Below are 18,903 nucleotides of genomic sequence, written 5' to 3'. Positions count from 1 at the left end.
AAGTCAGGGAGCCTGATTCCTCCAGCTCCGTTTTTCATTCTCAAGATTGCTTTAGCTCTTTGGGGTCTTTTGTGTTTCCATACAAATTGTGAAATTTTTTGTTCTAGTTCTGTGAAAAATTCCATTGGTAGTTAGATAGGGATTGCACTGAATCTGTAGATTGCTTTGGGTAGTAGAGTCATTTTCACAATGTTGATTCTTCCAATCCAAGAACTTGGTATATCTCTCCATCTATTTGTATCATCTTTAATTTCTTTCATCAGTGTCTTATAATTTTCTGCATACAGGTCTTTTGTCTCCTTAGGTAGGTTTATTCCTAGGTATTTTATTCTTTTTGTTGCAATGGTAAATGGGAGTGTTTTCTTGATTTCACTTTCAGATTTTGCATCATTAGTGTTTAGGCATGCCAGAGATTTCTGTGCATTAATTTTGTATCCTGCTACTTTACCAAATTCATTGATTAGCTCTAGTAGTTCTCTGGTAGCATCTTTAGGTTTCTCTATGTATAGTATCATGTCATCTGCAAACAGTGACAGCTTTACTTCTTCTTTTCCAATTTGGATTCCTTTTATTTCCTTTTGTTCTCTGATTGCTGTGGCTAAAACTTCCAAAACTATGTTGAGTAAGAGTGGTGAGAGTGGGCAGCCTTGTCTTGTTCCTGATCTTAGTGGAAATGCTTTCAGTTTTTCACCATTGAGGATGATGTTGGCTGTGGGTTTGTCATATATGGCCTTTGTTATGTTGAGGAAAGTTCCCTCTATGCCTACTTTCTGGAGGGTTTTTATCATAAATGGTGTTGAATTTTGTCAAAAGCTTTCTCTGCATCTATTGAGATGACCATATATTTTTTCTTCTTCGTTTTGTTAATATGGTGTATCACATTGATTGATTTGCGTATATTGAAGAATCCTTGCATTCCTGGGATAGACCCCACTTGATCATGGTGTATGATCCTTTTAATGTGCTGTTGGATTCTGTTTCCTAGTATTTTGTTGAGGATTTTTGCATCTATGTTCATCAGTGATATTGGCCTGTAGTTTTCTTTCTTTGTGACATCCTTGTCTGGTTTTGATATCAGGGTGATGGTGGCCTCGTAGAATGAGTTTGGGAGTGTTCCTCCCTCTGCTATGTTTTGGAAGAGTTTGAGAAGGATAGGTGTTAGCTCTTCTCTAAATGTTTGATAGAATTTGCCTGTGAAGCCATCTGGTCCTGGGCTTTTGTTTGTTGGAAGATTTTTAATCACAGTTTCAATTTCAGTGCTTGTGATTGGTCTGCTCATATTTTCTGTTTCTTCCTGATTCAGTCTTGGCAGGTTGTGCATTTCTAAGAATTTGTCCATTTCTTCCAGGTTGTCCATTTTATTGGCATAGAGTTGCTTATAGTAATCTCTCATGATCTTTTGTATTTCTCCAGTGTCAGTTGTTACTTCTCCTTTTTCATTTCTAATTCTATTGATTTGAGTCTTCTCCCTTTTTTTCTTGATGAGTCTGGCTAAAGGTTTATCAATTTTGTTTATCTTCTCAAAGAAGTAGCTTTTAGTTTTATTGATCTTTATTATTGTTTCCTTCATTTCTTTTTTATTTCTTTCTGATCTGATCTTTATGATTTCTTTCCTTCTGCTAACTTGGGGGATTTTTTGTTCTTCTTTCTCTAATTGCTTTAGGTGTAAGGTTAGGTTGTTTATTTGAGATGTTTCTTGTTTCTTGAGGTGGGATTTTATTGCTGTAAACTTCCCTCTTAGAATTCCTTTTGCTGCTTCCCATAGGTTTTGGGTTGTCGTGTTTTCATTGTCATTTGTTTCTAGTTATTTTTTGATTTCTCTTTGATTTCTTCAGTGATCTCTTGGTTATTTAGTAGTGTATTGTTTAGCCTCCCTGTGTTTGTATTTTTTACAGTTTTTTTCCTGTAATTGATATCTAGTCTCATGGCGTTGTGGTTGGAAAAGATACTTGATATGACTTCAGTTTTCTTAAATTTACCAGGGCTTAATTTGTGACCCAGGATATGATCTATCCTGGAGAATGTTCCATGAGCATTTGAGAAGAAAGTGTATTGTGTTGTTTTTGGATGGAATGTCCTATAAATATCAGTTAAGTCCATCTTGTTTAATGTATTATTCAAAGCTTGTGTTTTCTTATTTATTTTCATTTTGGGTGATCTGTCCATTGGTGAAAGTGGGGTGTTAAAGTCCCCTATATGATTGTGTTACTGTCAATTTCCCTTTTTATGGCTGTTAACACTGCCTTATGTACTGAGGTGCTCCTATGTTGGGTGCATATATATTTATAATTGTTATATCTTCTTCTTGGATTGATCCCTTGATCATTATGTAGTGTTTTTCTTTATCTCTTGAAATAGTCTTTATTTTAAAGTGTACTTTGTCTGATATGAGAATTGCTACTCCAGCTTTCTTTTTATTTCCATTTGCATGGAATATATTTTTCTATCCCCTCACTTTCAGTGTGTATGTGTCCCTAGGTCTGAAGTGGGTCTCTTGTAGATAGCATATATACGGGTGTTGTTTTTGTATCCATTCAGCCAGTCTGTGTCTTTTGTTTGGAGCATTTAATCCATTTACATTTAAGGTAGTTATTGATATGTATGTTCCTATTACCATTTTCTTAATTGTTTTGGGTTTGTTATTGTAGGTTTTTTCTTTCTGTTGTGTTTCCTGCCTAGAGAAGTTCCTTTAGCATTTGTTGTAAAGCTGGTTTGGTAGTGCTGAATTCTCTTAGCTTTTGCTTGTCTGTGAAGGTTTTAATTTCTCTGTCGAATCTGAATGAGGTCCTTGCTGGGTAGAGTAATCTTGGTTGTAGGGGGTAGAGTAATCTTGGTTGTAGGTTTATCCATTTCATCATTTTAAATATGTCCTGCTACTCCCTTCTGGCTTGCAGAGTTTCTGCTGAAAGATCAGCTGTTAACCTTATGGGGATTCCCTTGTATGTGATTTGTTGTTTTTCCCTTGCTGCTTTTAATATTTTTTCTTTGTCTGCATTGGGTCTTCATTGCTGTGCTCAGGCTTTCTTTAGTTGAGGCGAGCAGGGGCTACTCTTCTTTGTGGTGCGCGGGATTCTCATTGCGGTGGCGTCTCTTGTTGCAGAGCACTGCTCTAGGTGCGTGGGCTTCACTAGTTGTGTCGCATGGCCTTAGTTGCTCCGGGTCATGTGGGATCTTCCTGGACCAGGGCTCGAACCCAGGTCCCCTGCATTGGCAGGCTGATTCTTAACCAGTGCGCCACCAGGGAAGCCCCAGTCTTTTTCAATTTGGAATAATTCTTCAGTCTTCACTTCATTTCATTAACTTGACACTTCTGAAAATTATAGGACAGTAATTTTGTAGAATATTCCTGAATTTGGGTTTGTCTGATATTTTCTCATGATTAGATTCAAGTTTTCCACCTTTGGCACGAATATCACAGACTTGATGCTGTTCTGTTCTCATTGTATCCTATTAGGCGGTACACCATTTTGATTTGTTCCCATTGGTGATGATGTTTACTTTGATCACTTGGTTAAGGTGTTGTCTGTCAGATTTCTTCACTATAAAATTACTCTTTCTTTTTGAAATGAATAAGTATTTTGTGGCGTGGTACTACTACTTTGAAACTATGTAAATTGTCCTCCAACTTTCAATTTATTTATTTATTTATATCAGTTATGGACTCAGATTTCTTGTTTATTCAGTGTTATAATCTATTACTGTCATTATTCATCTTGTTCAAGTTCCCTGATTTTGCCAGGTGGGAACCCCTTCAGGCTGGCTTCTATGTCCTTTTGACTTTTCAGTTACCCCTTTATCAGCTTGGGGGTTAGGGGCACTGACACTTTGAATAGTCAGAAATTCACATTTAACTTATAGTTGACCCTCCATATATGCAGTTCCTCAGTATACCCACTTCCTTTGTATCCACAGTGCTACATCCACAATTCAACCATCCACGAACTGTGTAGTACTGTAGTATTTGCTATTGAAAAAAAACTGTGTATAAGTGGACCCACTCAGTTCAAACCATGTTGTTCAAGGGTCAACTGTATATTTTTTTTAATGCGTCATTTCTTTCTGGCACAATAAAATACTTCAGGCCCACCTTGTACTTTCTCTAGTCTACCCCTGGAATGAGCTTTTCTCCAAGAAGCCCTGCTTCCTCTTAGTGGCGAAATGTATTTTGAAACCAAGTTCTGGGTACTAAGTGTGCTCGTTGCTGTTGAGGTGTTGCTACTCTTGGGCCCTCTCAGTGGAGAGAGCTAGCAGAGATACATACACATATATATATATTAGATATATATATTCTAATGTAATGTCTATATATATCATATACAAACATATATATCTGTATTTTTATTTCTATATCTGTATGTAAGAAAAATCATGTTCTCATCTCTCCTTGTAAGTCAAACCCAACACTATAGTGTTTACTTGACAGTGTTTTTCTAGTATTTGTAACTTCTTTCTTAGATAGTATTATCCTTAATATATTTACTTATTTGATGTATCTTCCTGTTCAGTTTTGTATATGTGTGAATGTGTGTATGTTACTTCCACAAAGTGTCAGTGGCCTGGTTTGCTAATCATAAGAATTGGGTGTTCCTGAAAAAACCATAATTCAAAAAGGGTCACGTATCACAATGTTCACTGCAGCTCTATTTACAATAGGCAGGACATGGAAGCAACCTACGTGTCCATCAAGAGATGAATGGATAAAGAAGATGTGACACGTATATACAATGGAATATTACTCAGCCATAAAAAGAAATGAACTTGAACTATTTGTAGTGAGGTGGATGCACCTAGAGTTTGTCATACAGAGTGAAGTCAGAAAGAGAAAAACAAATACCGTATGCTAACACATATATATGGAATCTAAAAAAAAAAAAGGTTCTGAAGAACCTTGGGGCAGGACAGGAATAAAGACGCAGATTTAGAGAAGGGACTTGAGGACAAGGCTGGGGGAAGGGTAAGCTGGGACAAAGTGAGAGAGTGGCATGGACTTATATATACTACCAAATATAAAATAGATAGCTAGTAGGAAGCAGCTGCATGGCACAGGGAGATCAGCTCAGTGCTTTGTGACCACCTTGAGGGGTGGGATAGGGAGGGTGGGAGGGAGATACAAGAGGGAGGAGATATGGGGATATATGTATATGTATAGCTGATTCACTTTTTTATACAGTAGAAACTAACACACCATTGTAAAGCAATTGTATTCCAATAAAGATGATTAAAAGAAGGGGGTATTAATTTAGCATCACTGTGTTTATCAGGCAGTAATTAGAAACCCAAGCAGTTTGTCATGGCTGGAGAATAGTGATACTTGGGAGTAGCAATATAAGTGTATGTAAAGAAAACAGGTATTGTAGAGCTTTTAAGTATTTAAGGTTCAAATGCCCAACTCTGAACATAGTAAGCAAAGTTTTAGAAATCATGACATTATTTATTTATGAAGCTGGATAGGGAAAAGAGCTCTAGATGGAGTGTCAGGAGACTTGGATTCCAGTATCAACTGTTCCACTAGGTTATCTTTGCGTTATTAGACATATCACTTAATCATTATCATCCTATAAAATAGGGAATTGGTGAAGGCACAAGGAGAGAGATGGGTGATTACTGAGGGTACTTTCAGAGACTGTATGTCCCAGTGTTAGAGTGAGCAAGAGGGAAACTTGTGTGATTTCAATCAGTGATTTCATTTATGGGTAGAAAATCCTGGAAAATTTGAACTTGAAGGGAATATCCAAAGATACTATTTTGTGAACTTGAAGGGAATATCTGAAGATACTCTTTTGTATTGACAATTTTACATGCAGTAATCTCATTATTTTAGATTATAGTAATAATAGCTAATAGTCATATTATGCTTTATAGTATATAAAGTTTTTTTTTAACATTTATATTCTTATTTGAGCCTTATGATACACCTGTAAGTTAGGTAGGGCAGATATTATTGTTCCTTCTTTATAAATGAGGAAAGTGAGACCCTAAGAGGTCCAGTTGCTTGATCAATGTTACATATATAGAGTCAGAGCTGAAATTTGAAGCTAGGTCTTTTTTTTTCAATCTATATATACTTTATAATATGGAAATTTTCAAATTTACTTATTCTTTCCAGTTTTTGGTGTAAATTTGACAATTATTTATGCTTTGTAATCTTTTTCATGTTTTTTCCTTCCACTTTTTGTTGTAGTCTGCTGTAATATTTTTAAGGAAATCCCAGACATGTTATTTAAATTATAAATAGTTAAGTATGTCTCTAACTGATAATAACTGATATGTTTTTAATATAGCCATGATGCAGTTACTATCAGTTATTCCATATCATCTCATACCAGTTCATATTAAAATTTTTTTAATTGCAATAAATATCTTTTTGTAGTTGGTTTTTTTTTTTTTTTTTGGATTAGCATGTATTACCTTTGGATAGTCTCTTGAATTTCTTTTAATCAGTAACAGTGGCCTCTTTTGTTTTTCCTTTAATTGCCACAGATTTATTGAAGAAACTGGATCATTGGTCTTGTTTATGTCCTACATTCTGGATTTGATTGCTTCCTTTTGGTGTCATATATATGTTGACAGTGGGAACCCCTACAGATTGGCTTCTGTGTCCTTTTGATCTAGACTCAATTAGTCCTTGATATTTCCTTGCTTTTTGGCACAAGGTGTCCCAGGTTCTTCTTACATATTTCTTGCCCAGCCCTTAAATTAGTCATTTCATTAAAGTATTTTCAGTTCCTGTTATTGCATTATGCAAATAGCCTATTTCAGTAGCAGTGGACTAGGATTGAGAGATAACTGAAAATTTGTTAAAAATGATGGTGAGAAGTGCCAAAATGAAAAAGATTGACAGTACTAAGGGTCGACAAAGATGTGGCATATCTGGAACATTTACATATCACTGGTGGGAGTGTAAATAAGTTCAATTAGTACAACCACTTTGGAATACTATTTGGCAGTCTCATCTTAAGCTGAACATATACATGTCCTGTGACCCAGCAATTTCACTTCTTACTGTATATTCAGCAGAAATGTGAACATGTATACCAAAAGCCACATTCAAGAATAAGCAGAGAGCATTATTTAGAACAGCCCCAAACTGGAAATAACCCAAATATCTGTCAGCAGTAGAAAGGATAAATGGATTATGGTGTGTACACAAATGGAATACTGTCCAGTAATGAGAATAAATAAACCATTGCTATAATGCCATACTATGGGCGGTTCTCACCAACATAATATTAAGCAAAGGAAGCCAGACACTATTTGATTTTATAAAGTAGAAAACTAGACAAAATATATGTTAGAAGTCAAGATAATGGCTATTTTTTGTTGAAGTATAGTTGATTTACAGTATTATATGTTTCAGGTGTACAACACAGTGATTTAGTATTTTTATAGGTTATACTGTATTTAAAATTATTATGAAATATTGGCTATAATCCTGTGCTGTACAATATATCCTTGTAGCTTACATATTTTATACATAGTAGTTTGTACATCTTAATCCCCTACTCCTATTTTACTCCTCTTCCTCTTCCCACTGGTAACCACTAGTTTCCTCTCTATATCTGTGAGTCTGTTTCTGTTTTGTAATATTCATTTGTTTGTTTTATTTTTTTAGATTCCATTATAAGTGATAACACCCAGTATTTGTCTTTCTCTGTGTGACTTATTTCACTAAGCATAATACCCTCCAGATCCATCTGTGTTGTTGCAAATGGCAAAATTTCATTTTTTTTATGGTTGAGTAGTATTCCATTGTGTGTGTGTGTGTGTACACATACACCACATCTTTTTATCCATTTATCTGTTGATGGACACTTGGGTTGCTTCCATATCTTGGCTATTGTAAATAATGCTGCTGTAAACATGGGGTGCATGTATCTTTTCCAAGCAGTGTTTTTGTTTTCTTCAGATATATACCCAGAAGTGGAATTGCTGGATGATATGGTAGTTCTATTTTTAATTTTTTGAGGAACCCCATACTGTTTTCCATAGAGGCTGCACCAATTTTCATTCCCACCAACAGTGTATAAGCGTTCCCCTTTATCCACATCTTTGCCAACATTTGTTATTTGTGTTCTTTTTAATGATTGCCATTCTGACAGGTGTTAGATGATGTCTCATTGTAGTTTTGATTTGCATGTCTCTGATGATTAGCGATGTTGAGCATCTTTTCATGTGCCTCTTGGCCATTTGTATGTCTTTGGAAAAATGTTCAGGTCTTCTGCCTAATTTGTAATCAGGTTGTTTGGATTTTTTTGATATTGAGGTATATGAGCTGTCTATATGTTTGGAATATTAACCCCGTATTGGTCATGTAATTTGCAAATATTTTCTCCGATTCACTAGGTTGTCTTTTTTGTCAGTGGTTTCCTTTGCTGTGCAAAAGCTTTTAAGTTTAATTAGGTCCCATTTGTTTATTTTTGCTTTTGTTTCCTTTGCCTTAGGAGAGAGAGCCAAAAAAATATTTCTATGATTTATGTCAAAGAGTGTTCTGCCTATGTTTTCTTCTGGGAGTTTTATGGTTTCTAATCTTACATTTAGGTCTTTTTTTTTTTTTTTTTTGGCTGCGTTGGGTCTTAGTTGAGGCACACAGGATCTTCATTGTGGCATGCAGGCTCTTCATTGTGGTGTGCAGGCTTCTCCCTAGTTGTGGCGTGTGGGTTTTTCTCTCTCTAGTTGTGGCGTGCGGGCTACAGAGCGCGTGGGCTCTGTAGTTTGTAGCTCAAGGACTCTAGTTGAGGCACATGGGCTCAGTAGTTGTGGCATGCGGGCTTAGTTGCCCTGCAGCATGTGGGATCTTAGTTCCCCGACCAGGGATTGAACCTGCGTCCCCTGCATTGGAAGGTGGATTCTTTACCACTAGACCACCAGGGAAGTCCCACAGTTAGGTCTTTAATCCATTTTGGGTTTACTTTTGTATATGGTATGAGAAAATGTTCTAATTCATACTTTTACATGTAGCTGTAGAGTTTCCCCAGCACCACTTATCAAAGGGACTGTCTTTTCCCCATTGTATATTCTTTCCTCCTTTGTTGTAGATTAATTGACCATAAGTGTGTGGGTTCATTTCTTGGCTCTCTCTTCTGTTCCATTGATCTGTGTGTCTGTCTTTTTAAAAATTTGTTTATTTATTTATTTTTGGCTGTGTTGGGTCTTTGTTGCTGCATACGGGCTTTCTCTAGCTTTGGCGAGTGGGGCTGCTCTTTGTTGCGGTGCGTGGGCTTCTCATTACGGTGGCTTCTCTTGTTGCGGAGCATGGGCTCTAGGCATGCGGGCTTCAGTAGTTGTGGTACACGGGCTCAGTAGTTGTGGCTTGCGGGCTCTGGAGCGCAGGCTCAGTAGTTGTGGTGCATGGGCTTATTTGCTCTGTGGCATGTGGGATATTCCCGGACCAGGGCTCAAACCTGTGTTCCCTGCATTGGCAGGCAGATTCTTAACCACTGAGCCACCAGGGAAGTCCTGTGTGTCTGTTTTTGTGCCATTAACATACTGTTTTGATCATGGTAGCTTTGTAGTATAGTCTAAAGACAGGGAGCATGATTCCTCCAGGTTTGTTCTTTTTTCTCAAGATTGCTTTGGTGATGGTGGCTTTTTATTTTATTTTATTTTTTAGGTGGAAGGAAGCAAATTTTATTATTAATAATAATCGTAATAGTAACAATAGCTGCTAATGTTTATGGAATTCTCACAACACTGCAGATGCTTTGCATGCACTTAATTTAAATTAATTTACTTTCAGTTCTCCTAAGAACCCCCAAAAGAAGGCCCTTTATAATCCATATTTAGTCTCTGTACTCTGTGCTCAACGTATAAAAGATTCTGAAAGGAGCACAGTCTTTTTTTTCTTTTTTTGGCTGCATTGGGTCTTCGTTGCTGCACATGGGCTTTCTCTAGTTGCGGCACATGGGCTTTCTCTAGTTGCGGCAAGCTCAGCTTAATCCCGCGTTGAGAAACGCGGGCTTTTCATTGAGGTGGCTTCTCTTGTTGTGGAGCACAGGCTCTAGGCGTGTGGGCTACAGTAGTTGTGGTGCATGGGCTCAGTAGTTGTGGCGCATGGGCTTAGTTGCTCTGCACCATGTGGTATCTTCCTGGACTAGGGATTGAACCTGTGTCCCCTGCACTGGCAGGTGGATTTTTAACCACTACACCACCAGGGAAGCCCAGGAGCACAGTCTTAAAGGAGATGGACTTGTGAAAACAAGACATTGCAGTACAATTTGATGCCTGAGAGGATACTACAGCAGCTCCCAAGAGGAAGGGCCTAGCTTCCTGCTGGGGAGGATGAAGCCTGATGGTGGCTGTTTTTGATGGTGGTAGAGTAGTTACTGGGAAAGTTGGTCATCTTTTACTTCCTTATCTGGGTGCTTCTTATTGGTGTGTTTTTTGTGAAAATTCATCGAGCTGTACATTTAATATTTTTGCATATTTCTGTATGAATATTAAAAATTTGAAAATTTATGAATTTTTCTTCTGTTTTTAGATTTGATAGTAAATAAAATGCAATTAAAGGGGTCACTTTTAAAGTACCTAGTCTTTACAAGGCCAGGTGCTTGCTGTTGGGAGTATAATGTTGAATAAATGGGAGTCTTGTTTTCTAAGGACTCATGATTCTTTTTGGAAGACACATACTCAAAAAACATGAAGGGAATTCCTTGGCCGTCCAGTGGTTAGGATTCGGCACTTTCACTGCCAGCGCCTGGGTTCAATCCCTGGTTGGGGAACTAAGATCCCACAAGCCGCACAGCATGGCCAAAAAAACAAAAACAACAACAACAACAAACCCATGAGACTAGACAGACTAGTGAGAATGTAGTGTTTGAAGTCATTCCTAAAGTTGATTCAGTGCTTTTGTTTCTGTGTTTTTGTTTATTTTTAAGATACCTTAATCATGTCCTTTTGTTCTCTCTTTTCTTTTTGTAGCACCTGACAGATACCTCACATGGTGTAAGAAATAAGTGCCTGCAATTACTTGGTAATCTGGGTTCTTTGGAGAAAAGTGTCACAAAAGATGCAGAAGGCCTAGCTGTCAGAGACGTCCAGAAGATTATAGGGGATTACTTCAGTGACCAGGACCCACGTGTCAGAACAGCAGCTATAAAAGCCATGGTAAACGTGATCATGGAAACTAAATGGAGATACTTTTTTTTTTTTTTAAGTTAATGGCTAATGCCACCTTGGATACATTGTGAATCCCCCCCAGGGTATACTTTATGCACACTTTCAGGAAGGTGTTGGTGGCATCACAGAACTCAAAGGCACACATTCCTTTACAACAGTTGCTTATCTTTGGGCTTGTTTGGTAGCTTTCACCTGCATTTCTGAAACATGGAAGGTACAACTTGTATCCCAGGTCCATGGGAGAGATGTTACTTGGTATTATAGTACAGTAGGTACAGGTTATACCTTTGTATTTCAGAAGTATAGGTGAAAGTTATGGGGGAGGGTTGCTCTTTAGGGGGAGATGGTGCTAACCATTTCTTCCTCAGCCTCCTTATCATTATTTCGTATTTTTTCTGACATCCCCTTGGGACAGTCCATGGGTTAGATTCATTAAGTGTTTGAGTGTTTCTACTGAAAAGTCCAGGTTTCTTATTTATATAGCACTGATTTTGGCCAGAGGGAACCATGTTAATGTGATATAATGGGGAAAAATATATGAGATTGTGGGGAGACATTGGAAATATTGATTTTTTTTTTCAGAATACTTAAACTGTATCTTTATTATCTAGTTGCAGCTCCATGAAAGAGGACTGAAATTATACCAAACAATTTATACTCAGGTACCTTAAATGATTGCTGTCTAGAAGAGGAGGGAGGTGGAGAAATCGTGAAACTGGGAGGGTGGCACGCTGGTGGTCAGAATTTGAAAACATAGAGCTTCAGCTGGCTAACAGTGGCAGTGTTGTGATGAATGTGCAGTTGTATCCAAAGCATACATTCTAAGAAGAGAATGGGGAATATGTAATGAATAGCACTAGTGCATGTGAGGAGGACATTTGGGAGGATTTAGGTAGCTCAGTATGAATGCCAGAGTATACAAAGAGAAGTGTAGTGTTCAGAGTAAGGAGAGTGGTAGTCTTGTTGATCTCTGTTTGGTTGACTGAAATTGACTTCAAACCTGAAGTCAATTCAGGGCACCACACTTGAGAAACTGGAGTATTTATGGAGGAGGATGACCAAGACCATGGGATCGTATGAAAAGATATCACATGATTGTTATAGCATTGGTAAGGAAAAGCACAATGAAATTATAGTATCATTAGGAGAAGCTGACCGAGTGCCTAACCAAAAGCCCTTACATTTATTCTTGTAGAACAATTGGATGTATCTAGAGACAAGGAATCTAAATCCACGCTCAGAGACCAGTTTTTGTTAGCCTACTGACAGTGGTTTTAGCTTTTAGAGGAAGAGGATAATTAGCCAAACCCCTATGACTGATGTGTAAACCAAGTACGTTCTTTTACAAATGAAGTAGAATGAGTTCAGAATGGTTATGTTGGTGTGACCTATAGGAAAACTGTGTGGGAAACCAAATAATTAAAGGAAACTTGTAGAGTAAGGACTCAAAGGAAAAAGAGTTAGTCCGATGATTCAGATGTTTAGTGACATAAGACTGTGTCAGTTGGTTAGGCAAGCAATGCTGTGGACCTCAAGGGAGTGAGGATGGAATGATGGGGGAGGATTTGAGATATGAGGTAGAATTAGTTACTATAATGAGTTCATTTTGATTATCTTGAGTTTGAAGGGTTGATGGGATACTTATGAGGAGAATTCCAGGTCTGGAACTCAGGAAAGATCAGAGCTGGAGGTGGATATTTGGAGCCATCAATATCTAGGGGTCATGGGGATACCCAGGGAGAGTAAGAAGATTGGAAGTGATGAGGATGGAGCCAGGGGTGAGGTCCAACGTTTAAGAAAGGAGCCCTAGAATGGAACTGAGGAGCAGCTTGATGGAGGAGGAGGAAGAATATATTCCAGAAAAGGCAAGAGGGCATTCTCATAGTCAGCAGTGTCAAATGCTGGTGAAAGGTCATTTAGGATAGCACTGAAATCTGGTCATGGGACTTAGCAACAAAGTGGTCACTAGTGAGTTTAAAGAGAGCAATTTCAGTGGAGTGCTGGGACTGGGGGAAGCCAGATCAGGGTCTTTTGAGGTGAGGCATTTAAAGTCTATTGACTATGACTATACTTTAAATTAACTTGACTATGATAGGAAAGTGGGGTAGAAGTTGGTAGAAGGGGGCATAGGATTAAGGGTTGTTTTTGTTTTTTTTCCTGTATATTAAAGACAGTTGCTAAGTATGTTTATATGTTGAAGGGAGAGCTAGTGTTATGATAGAAGAGACAAAGGGGAATAAATGCTGGAGTAAGTTCCTTGAGGCAGAAAATCAGATTCATGAGCTGATTCATCCAGCAAATGTTAGTGAGTACCTAATGCTGGCTGTATAATGCCAAGCATGTTATAATAGATAGGACCCATGCCCTTCACATTGTCATAGGTAAGACAGGCAATTAACAAATAAGCAAACACAGTTATAGCATATGAGTACTGCTGTGAGGTAAATCAATAGGATGCTATCATAGAGAATCACAAAGAGGATCTATTTTGGAGGATGGTAAGGGATGGTCATGTGAGGAAGTGATGGGATCCATAGCAAAAGTAGAAGGATTAGGAACTAGAAAGGACCCTTTTCCCTCAGATATTGAGAAAACAAGGGGTGGGAAAATACAGGAATAAATGAATTTATAACTGGTGTGGAGTAGTTGAGTGGGTTTGTGCCTGAGAACCTTGATTTTTGTCAGATAAACAGGTCGCCTTATAGCTGGTAGTAGGATAGAAGTCCCGAGGAAAAGGTTAAGAAAAGCTGCCTTGGGGCTTCCCTGGTGGCGCAGTGGATAAGAATCTGCCTGCCAATGCAGGAGACACGGGTTCGAGCCTTGGTCCAGGAAGATCCCACATGCCGTGGAGCAACTAAGGCTGTGTGCCACAACTACTGAGCCTGCACTCTAGAGCCCTTGAGCCACAACTACTGTTGTGAGCAGCAACAAGAGAAGCCACTGCAATGAGAAGCCCGCGCACTGCAACGAAGAGTAGCCCCTGCTCGCCACAGCTAGAGAAAGCCAGCATGAAGCAACGAAGACCCAACACAGCCAAAAAAAAAAAAAAAAGGCTCATTAGCCACCTTTCTGAAAAAAAGAAAAGCTGCCTTGGGAAATGGAAGTGGAAAGCAGGAGTGTAAAAGATTTCAGAGTAGGACTAATAAGGTTTGAGATCATGAATCACCAATCCCCTAGAGAGTGTGGTCTTTGCCAGTGCTCTGCTGCCCTTGTGAAGACTAGAGAAAGTCTTAGGTTTGTGGAGCAGCTGTAGCAGAAATCCTGAGGGGGTTGTATATGATGATGCAGACAATGCTGTCAAGAGACTGAAGTGGCTTTGCAGACGCCGCCACATCGGAACCTCCCGCGCTGTCCAACCATGGTCAACCCTACCGTGTTCTTTGACATTGCCGTCGATGGCGAGCCCTTGGGCCGCGTCTCCTTCGAGCTGTTTGCAGACAAAGTTCCAAAGACAGCAGAAAACTTCCGTGCTCTGAGCAGTGGGGAGAAAGGCTTTGGTTATAAATGTTCCTGCTTTCACAGAATAATTCCGAGATTTATGTGCCAGGTTGGTGACTTCACACGCCATAATGGCACTGGTGGCGAGTCCATTTATGGGGAGAAATTTGATGATGAGAATTTCCTCCTGAAGCATACGGGTCCTGGCATCTTGTGCATGGCAAATGCTGGCCCCAACACAAACGGTTCCCAGTTTTTCATCTGCACTGCCAAGACTGAGTGGTTGGATGGCAAGCATGTGGTCTTTGGCAAGGTGAAAGAGGGCATGAATATTGTGGAAGCCATGGAGCGCTTTGGTTCCAGGAATGGCAAGACTAGCAAGAAGATCACCATTGCTGACTGTGGACAAATCTAGTAATAAATTTGACTTGTGTTTTATCTTAACCACCAGACCATTCCTTCTGTAGCTCAGGAGAGCACCCCTTCATCCCCATCTGCTCAAAATATACTGTAATCTTTGTGCTCTCATTGCACTTCTTTGGGTTCCATATTTTCCTTATTCCCCTCCAAGTTTAGCTGAATTGCAAAGTTAAGTTTATGAAATAAAAACTAAACAACAACAACAAAAAGAGACTGAAGTAAGGACGGGTATAGAGCAAGGAAAAGGTGGTTTATTTGGAAAGAAAGGACAGAATTAAAGCAGTGGTTCTCAACCAAGGTGATTTTGCCCTCCAGGGCACATTTGGCAACGTCTGGAGGTATTTTTGACTATTTCAGTTGCTGGGGAGAGGAAAAGGGTGCAGTGCTACAACTACCTAGTGGGTAGAGGCCAGGGATGCTGCTAAATATCTTATATTGCACAGGACAGCCCCTCACAACGAAGAAATATCTAGTCCAAAATGTCAATAATAGCAAGGTTGAGAGACCCTGCTTAAACGGATAGGTAACTTAAGTGGGATGAAGAGCAGGTGTGATGGGTTAAGTCATGGCGATGGAAGAGCTGGTAGAGTAGCGTATATGGTCAAAGCATGGAATATAAGATTTTAAAATTTCAGAAACCGTTTTCTGGGTGTTGTTGAAGTCTAGGGTGTAGCTATGACTGTGGGTGGAGTAGGGATATTCCATTTCAGACTAAAGTAAAAAAGGAAAATTTGGCCTCTTTTTGGCAGCTTAACGTTAAAATTGTACATTTATTTAGAGTGCTTGAATTTTCAGATGGACTGTCAGTCAGAAATTTGTGCTCTAGTTTTACAGATAGGGAAAAAACTCATCTTTGTGTTTGAGCCTGTCAGGGTAGTACTGTGGGCTCCCAGCAAGCTTTGCTATGATTGATGCTATTCTAGATGGCTTTTGTGCTATCTATCAATCTGTGATTCTCCTTTCAGACATGGGGTGGGAGGGTACACAGAATACAGGCAGAGCAGCTGGCAGAGGCCAAGAATTCTTTGTTGGGCAAAGGTTCAAGAAGTTAAAATCACCCATATGTGTTTTGATTGGTATCCTTATCCAACCACCGTATCTTCATTTTGAAAATAGTTTGAACATCACCTGGGAGGACACAGAACTAACAGACTTTTGGAATCCTTGTTTGCAGGCTTGTAAATTGCTCTCTGATGACTATGAACAAGTGCGCAGTGCTGCAGTCCAGCTTATCTGGGTTGTCAGTCAGCTCTATCCTGAAAGGTCAGTGTGGGTGTAAGCCAGCTTTTGTTCATTGCTAAGCCATTTTTCTCTCCTCCCACCATGCAGAAAGCCCACCTCCAGAAAAGGAATGTTGGTTAGATTTTTGGAAGGCAGTATGGAATAGGGGAAAAGCATGGACCCTGAAAATCAGGATGCTTGGTCCTTGTTTTTCATCTCTGCCTTGAACTTTCTGTGTATGCTGGGAAAGCCACTTCGCCTCTCTGGGTCCCAACCTCCTCAACTATAGATGAAGAGATTGGATGGTCTTTCTCAAATGCTATCCACTCCACCTCTGCCCAACCCTTAAAAAAAGTCTTTGAAATGGTTTGGGGCACATTTTAGTAAATACAAATGCCAGCTAAAGATACCAGGTGAATTTGAGAATAATGATCCCTTATGTAGTGTTTTCCTGGTTAAAATATTTTCATAGGGAATTCCCTGGTGGTCCAGTGGTTAGGACTTGGTGCTTTCTCTGCTGAGGGCCTGGGTTCAATCCCTGGTCGGGGAACTATGATTGCACGAGCTGTGTGGTGCGGCCAAAAATAAAAAATTTTTTTTCACAGTAATTAAATAATTTATCTCACAGTGATTCTTTGAGGTGGAGAGACAGGTATTATTTATTCTGTTTTATAGAACTCCTTTTATAGGAAAAAGAAGTGTTTTTTCCTCTTCATTAAACTACCTACTGAAATTGAAAAACAAGAATGAGTTAATAAAGCTATAGACACCACCCCCCATAGACACCACCCCCCACCCCCTGCAAAAAAACAGACTAGCTGGAAATTGTCTTTTCATTTAGGACCAGATTTGCAAGTATGTTTTATATTGGTTTATTCTGAGACTTGCTATATTGACAGCAATGCAATTTATAAGAGAGAATAAACTTAAAGATAACTCTGTGGTAGCTGTTTTTGGTATCTCATAAATCTTTGAATCTTTAGTGTTAAATACTTTTTATTCAAGACACAAATTTGCATTGCAACTAAAAATAAATAAATCCCAGACTGATTTGGTTACTCTGGAATGTATTTCATCATTATAGGATGAATTTTTCAATTATCATTTCTATTTGTGCTGATTTTCATTGGTCATTCTCAGTTTATTGAACCTGCAATTTTAGGCTCATGTTTTGTCACTTGTGGTTTCTTTTCTTTTAATTTAGCATTGTCCCAATCCCTTCTTCTAATGAAGAAATTCGCTTAGTTGATGATGCGTTTGGAAAAATTTGTCACATGGTCAGTGATAGCTCCTGGGTGGTTCGAGTTCAAGCTTCAAAGCTATTGGTAAGTTACATCTTCTTTAATGAGCATATTACCTGTTACACTTGTAAAACATTTTGAGAAACTAGATAGAGACAGGTGTAATGCGCTTTTATAAACCTTAGTGTTTCTTAAAATAGAAAGAAATTGTTCACTTTCCCATAGAGAAGTAGTCTTTAAGAACTAGAAAGAATTTTAAAGATAATCCTATTTAATCTTGTTAGCATATTAGACAACCAAAGTCTAGAGAAAAACATAATAATAAAAATAATTGTTACCGTTACTAAGCACCTGGTATGGCCTAGATACTTTGCTATGAGGCCACTTAATTATCTCATTTATTCTTTTTTTTATTGGAGTATAATTGCTTTATTATCCCATTTATTCTTACAGTAACCCAGCAAGGTAGGTGCTATTATTCCCACTTCCCAGGTGAGAAAGCTGAGGCTCTGAGAATTTAAGTAAATTATTCAATTTATACAGTTAGGAAGTTGTAGAATGAGATTCAGATGCTAATCTGACTTTTAGCCTCATTCTTTCCTACTGTTTTGCCTTTGGGGACTCTAGTATATTTGTAAGAACATTTTTTTTTTTTCTTCCTGTATGTGGGCCTCTCACTGCTGTGGCCTCTCCCGTTGCGGAGCACAGGCTCCAGATGCACAGGCTCAGTGGCCATGGCTCACGGGCCCAGCCGCTCCGCGGCATGTGGGATCTTCCCGGACCGGGGCACGAACCCGCGTCCCCTGCGTTGGCAGGCGGACTCTCAACCACTGTGCCACCAGGGAAGCCCCCTATAAGAAAAATTTTAACTTTTCAAAGATAGAACTGTCTTATAGAAGAAGGAGTGTTGGCGTAATGCTCAGCCTTATTTTATACCTGTGTTGTCTTGGACATGTCACTTTATCTTAGTCTCGTTTCCTCATCTGTTAAGTGGCTTATAATATCTCTCATGTTTACATCACAGGGTTGTCATGACACTCAAATGAGATCCTGTCTGTGAATATGTGTATAAATTGTGAAGTACTACACTATGCAAGGTGGTGGGGTTGTTATAATATATAAATATATATGTAACTATAAAAATTTGTATTAATGTCACAGCAAGGATATCTGAAATTCTTTTTGATAACTTCTCTTTTGAGGGCCCCCAACTATGCCAGTCTTAGTAAGATTGTTGGCTAAAAAGTTTGGACCTGATTGTACTGGACACAGATCCTGTGTTACCCCTAGTCCTTTGACCAGTATTTTGGGGGTAACTGCTGAAACCTATGTGAAGCACTTTCATGGAAAAATAAGGAACTTGGATGATTTCAGTATTTCCTGCTTACAGATTATATTTCTTGTCCATAATAAAATATAGAGTTAAACAAGCCAGCTGTTAGTGATTTTATTTTTGAATTCACATTTT

General features: G+C 38.8%; 1 protein-coding gene and 1 pseudogene across 1 annotated transcript in view; both read left to right on the top strand.

The window, feature by feature from the left end:
* Positions 1–18,903, top strand: part of INTS4 (integrator complex subunit 4) — a 113,217-nt gene that overhangs the window by 34,359 nt on the left and 59,955 nt on the right. Inside the window, exons 5-8 of the mRNA XM_067750469.1 lie at positions 10,918–11,103; positions 11,727–11,777; positions 16,148–16,236; positions 17,399–17,519. Of these exons, the coding sequence (XP_067606570.1) occupies positions 10,918–11,103; positions 11,727–11,777; positions 16,148–16,236; positions 17,399–17,519 (447 nt within the window). The remainder of the gene's footprint in view (positions 1–10,917; positions 11,104–11,726; positions 11,778–16,147; positions 16,237–17,398; positions 17,520–18,903) is intronic.
* On the top strand, positions 14,425–14,997 carry LOC137230661 (peptidyl-prolyl cis-trans isomerase A pseudogene; annotated as a pseudogene).

Source organism: Pseudorca crassidens, chromosome 9, assembly GCF_039906515.1.
Source record: "Pseudorca crassidens isolate mPseCra1 chromosome 9, mPseCra1.hap1, whole genome shotgun sequence".
NCBI classification, from domain to species: domain Eukaryota; kingdom Metazoa; phylum Chordata; class Mammalia; order Artiodactyla; family Delphinidae; genus Pseudorca; species Pseudorca crassidens.
Note: the sequence above shows the minus strand (reverse complement) of the source record. Positions and strands in the feature narration are given on the sequence as shown.